The sequence below is a fragment of the Diaphorina citri genome, unplaced genomic scaffold (genome assembly GCF_000475195.1).
Source record: "Diaphorina citri unplaced genomic scaffold, Diaci psyllid genome assembly version 1.1 scaffold12, whole genome shotgun sequence".
Lineage (NCBI taxonomy): Eukaryota > Metazoa > Arthropoda > Insecta > Hemiptera > Psyllidae > Diaphorina > Diaphorina citri.
This window is the reverse complement of record NW_007377451.1, coordinates 158,073-162,768: the sequence shown is the minus strand read 5'-3', so window position 1 is coordinate 162,768 and position 4,696 is coordinate 158,073. Positions and strand designations below refer to the sequence as shown.

The 4,696-nt window shown below is 36.1% G+C and overlaps 1 protein-coding gene across 2 annotated transcripts; it reads left to right on the top strand.

The window, feature by feature from the left end:
* The first annotated feature begins 1,608 nt into the window (after positions 1–1,608).
* On the top strand, positions 1,609–3,131 carry LOC113466294 (enhancer of filamentation 1-like). Of its 2 annotated transcripts, XM_026821575.1 has the most exons (4): positions 1,609–1,698; positions 1,781–1,840; positions 2,742–2,844; positions 2,989–3,131. In XM_026821575.1, exons 2-4 carry the CDS (start codon positions 1,814–1,816, stop codon positions 3,042–3,044), a joined length of 186 nt encoding a protein of 61 aa, XP_026677376.1. In that variant the 5' UTR covers positions 1,609–1,698; positions 1,781–1,813; the 3' UTR covers positions 3,045–3,131. The 2 variants fall into 2 exon arrangements, with proteins under 2 accessions (XP_026677376.1, XP_026677372.1); XM_026821571.1 differs by lacking the exon at positions 1,609–1,698 and having other exon boundaries at positions 1,699–1,840; positions 2,989–3,060.
* Positions 3,132–4,696: the final 1,565 nt, after the last annotated feature.

Here is a 4,696-nt window from a genome sequence, read left to right as displayed (position 1 = left end):
GCTCGGCGGGAAAATTTTCCAATTGTAGTTATGATACAGGATTGGGATAGGGATTAAATTGGTCGAATAAAAGTTCAGTAGACCGTGGAAATTTCACGGAGAACTAGTACTATAACACTCACTTACCTTAAAAATCCGGAAACAAGGCAGGAAAAACCAATCTTTTCAAAACGTGAAAAAATCTTTTCTTATGGGAAAACCACCTGCACCGCAGATGTAAACAAAATTGTTTGTTTACTCTACGCACTTGACGCCATCTTGTTTTCTGACATCATCACTGAAGGGGTCTTTATTTTTTATATAGCTATTTAAATGATATATCTAAATATGAAAATAACTTTTACTCTTCACTGGTTGAAGAGTAAAAGTTATTTTCATATTTAGATACCTACTTAAAATGAACCTTCACAAAGTTACCAAGTCTACCATCAATATATTTAAATGATTGTTTTTTATATTATACCTACCTAATTTATAATAAAAATAAAATGATTAAAAATTTACCTATGAAGTCTATTAAAAAGAGAGAAAGTTAAAATTCCAATCTCCTTATCCCACGATTTTTCCAACACCTACCTATTAAAAAAAAAATCTACTTATGAGCGTAATGGAAAGTCGTGTGATACTCTATTATCACAAAAATCCCAAAGTGGGGTTTTAGGAATTCAGCTAATGGTTATTGTCCCAAATTCCCAATTCCAGTTAATTCTGTTAATTAAACATTAAACATTAATTAATTATTTTAGTAATTTTAGTTAATCAAGATATCGAGAATCCAATTGAAGTGCTTCATTTTACGTAATAAAGCTGCGTTTTGGAATGACGCAGACCTAGGTCGCATATCACTGAAGCATTGGATTGGAAGTGTTAAACACTGGTTGAAGAGTAAAAGTTATTTTCATATTTAGATACCTACTTAAAATGAACCTTCACAAAGTTACCAAGTCTACCATCAATATATTTAAATGATTGTTTTTTATATTATACCTACCTAATTTATAATAAAAATAAAATGATTAAAAATTTACCTATGAAGTCTATTAAAAAGAGAGAAAGTTAAAATTCCAATCTCCTTATCCCACGATTTTTCCAACACCTACCTATTAAAAAAAAAATCTACTTATGAGCGTAATGGAAAGTCGTGTGATACTCTATTATCACAAAAATCCCAAAGTGGGGTTTTAGGAATTCAGCTAATGGTTATTGTCCCAAATTCCCAATTCCAGTTAATTCTGTTAATTAAACATTAAACATTAATTAATTATTTTAGTAATTTTAGTTAATCAAGATCTACTTATGAGCGTAATGGAAAGTCGTGTGATACTCTATTATCACAAAAATCCCAAAGTGGGGTTTTAGGAATTCAGCTAATGGTTAATATGGTTATTGTCCCAAATTCCCAATTCCAGTTAATTAAACATCAAACATTAATTAATTATTTTAGTAATTTTCTAATTTTAGTTAATCAGATACCGTGTTATGCAGCTGTCACTTTGTGGATGGAAATTCAAAGACTGTTCCATCAATATTCCCTCACAATGTGGACAAGAAATTTGAAATCCTTTTTCCATCTCCAGAAAAGAGGAGAAAGTAAGTTTACTTTTATACAGTGCTTCATTTTACGTAATAAAGCTGCGTTTTGGAATGACGCAGACCTAGGTCGCATATCACTGAAGCATTGGATTGGAAGTGTTAAGTAGTGCTTCATTTTACGTAATAAAGCTGCGTTTTGGAATGACGCAGACCTAGGTCGCATATCACTGAAGCATTGGATTGGAAGTGTTAACATTAGTCAAGACACTAAAAATCAGCCATGCCTCAACAGGAAATTCCATCTCAGGTAAAAACCATTTCTTAGCTGATTTGACTACCTTCTCTGTTGTGGAATGTTGGTGCAAAAAGGGAATGTGGCAAGTATGATGGGGTGTGTTATTCAAGTCTAGATTACTTACCTAGGTACTTCAAGAACTAACACTTTAGAGTTGTTGGTGCAAAAAGGGAATGTGGCAAGTATGATGGGGTGTGTCATTCAAGTCTAGATTACTTACCTAGGTACTTCAAGAACTAACACTTTAGAGTATAGAGAGACCATCTTGGTCTTGACTTGGACTTGGCCATTGTGATACGCAAAACAATTCCCAAGCTTAGTACAACAAAAGATACACATCTCATAATTATAAAGGGGACTGTAACTTCCGAGGTTTTGTCATCCTGAAATCAAGGAGAGAAGGAGAACAGGACAGGAGTAAGCCAGCCTTTCTGAAAACAAACTCTACCTCTTAAACAAAAGATACACATCTCATAATTATAAAGGGGACTGTAACTTCCGAGGTTTTGTCATCCTGAAATCAAGGAGAGAAGGAGAACAGGGCAGGAGTAAGCCAGCCTTTCTGAAAACAAACTCTACCTGTTGGTGCAAAAAGGGAATGTGGCAAGTATGATGGGGTGTGTCATTCAAGTCTAGATTACTTACCTAGGTACTTCAAGAACTAACACTATAGAGTATAGAGAGACCATCTTGGTCTTGACTTGGCCATTGTGATACGCAACACAATTCCCAAGCTTAGTACAACAAAAGATACACATCTCATAATTATAAAGGGGACTGTAACCTCCGAGGTTTTGTCATCCTGAAATCAAGGAGAGAAGGAGAACAGGACAGGAGTAAGCCAGCCTTTCTGAAAACAAACTACCTCTTACCTGTTTAGGATGATATCACCCATATCATATTATTGTTTCAGAGATGTATGGCAAGAGCTCTGTACGATAATGTAGCAGAGGCTCCTGATGAGTTAGTGTTCAGGAAAGGAGACTTGCTGACTGTGTTGGAACAGAATACATCTGGTATCGAGGGATGGTGGTTGTGTGTTCTGAGAGGAAGACAGGTAATAAATCTTATATTATAAGAACAAGATCCATTCACTCATTCACATTTCACAGTTCACATGAAAGGAGACTTGCTGACTGTGTTGGAACAGAATACATCTGGTATCGAGGGATGGTGGTTGTGTGTTCTGAGAGGAAGACAGGTAATACAATATTAATTACATGGAATCACAATCAGTATAGTAGTTATTAATTTACCTTCAGAGAGTATTTGTAAGAGGAAAAACTCCAGGTTCTTCTCCATTAGAAGCAAGTGGAAGACCACACCTACCAACCATGCCTCCCTAAGAACATAGTTTGTCCTGAGTGGTAAGCTTGATACAAATTGTGGTTGGACATTAAAATAAATTTTCAATCTATCTATATTTAAGTACCTACTTGAAAATAATAATGATAATAAAAAGCGAGCAGATACAAAACTACAAAACAAAACACCAAACAGAAATGAGAAATATGCCAAATGTACGGTTTTTTCCCCCTCGTTGTAGGTTGTATCTTCAAAATGAGGAAGTAATGGAGCGAACTCTGGATTGGCGAGCGAACCCCGACACTAGCGCTGAGGGTTCGACGAGTCCTTTTGGAACTTAACCAGTCCGGGGTTGCGAGTTGTTTAGAATCCAGCATAAGCGCTAGATCACGGGTTCGATTCCCGCCCGGGGCGCGTTTTTATCCTAAACATAAAGTTCATTCTTGGGTTTTTACTATCAGCACGAGACTTGGAAGTCCTTTTAGCCCCGCAGCCTAAATAAGTTTATACTACACACAATTTTATACTAGTAATAATTGATTGCTATTAGTTCTCATTACATAATAAATAATAATTTTAACCTTGCAGCCTAAACAAGTTCATACTACACACAATATACTTGTATTAGATTACTATTAGTTTTCATTACAAAATTAACAATGATCTCCCCAGGCGCTTCTATTCTACGCGGCTCAAGTCGCCTCACTCTCCCATCAACTCACCACAGCCATCGACCTCTTCCTCCAAACTGTGGAGCACAATCAGCCGCCCAAAGTATTCCTTTGTCACTCCAAGCTAGTACTCCTATGTGCATATAGACTGGTGTATACAGGGGACACGGTGAGCAAGAATGTGAGCGAGCGATGCGAAATGAAAACCAAACTCGCCCAGTGCTGCAATGTTCTGTGCGAGACTTTGGGTGAGTAACTACATAAAATCTTATATTATAAAAACAAGATCCATTCACTCATTCACATTTCATAGTTCACACACTGATCGCTCTATTCAATTCAATTCAATTTATTTTTATTGTACATATCTATCTCGAGAATCACAACACCTAGAAAGCTGAAATTTGGTAGGAATATTCCTTTTGTGGTCTAGGTGTGCAATAAGAAAGGATTTTGATAAAATCTAAACCGATGAGCCAGCCTAGCTAGCTTGGAGGGTAGCATGCCTGCAGCCAGCCTAGCTAGCTTGGAGGGTAGCATGCCTGCCTTGTAAAGGTCACGGGTTCTAATCCCGCCCGGAGCGAACTTTATCCTAGATAGATAAGGTTCGTTCTCGGAACGGCTCGCTCTGCTATCCTGTCCCCCTCCTCCTTTTGATTTCGGGACGATGAGATCTCCATTGTTACAGTCTTACAGTTCCCTCTATCAAACTTCTCAAAGATATTGTAGATTTTATTGTTTATAGAAATATCTTCTGAAAAAAAAATATTATTTTGTTTTTCTTAATATTTCATATCTTTTATTAGTTTTTTTTTTTCTCTCATTTATCTATTCTATTTTTTACTTTATTTTATTAATGTATATAATCCGTTTAACACAAAATATTACATCT

Coding starts and splice junctions, on each gene's coding strand:
- LOC113466294 (XM_026821575.1), top strand. CDS start 1,814: ATGCCTCAACAGGAAATTCCATCTCAG. Junction 1,841..2,741: donor AACAGGAAATTCCATCTCAG/GTAAAAACCATT, acceptor TTATTGTTTCAG/AGATGTATGGCAAGAGCTCT. Junction 2,845..2,988: donor GTTGGAACAGAATACATCTG/GTATCGAGGGAT, acceptor AGAATACATCTG/GTATCGAGGGATGGTGGTTG.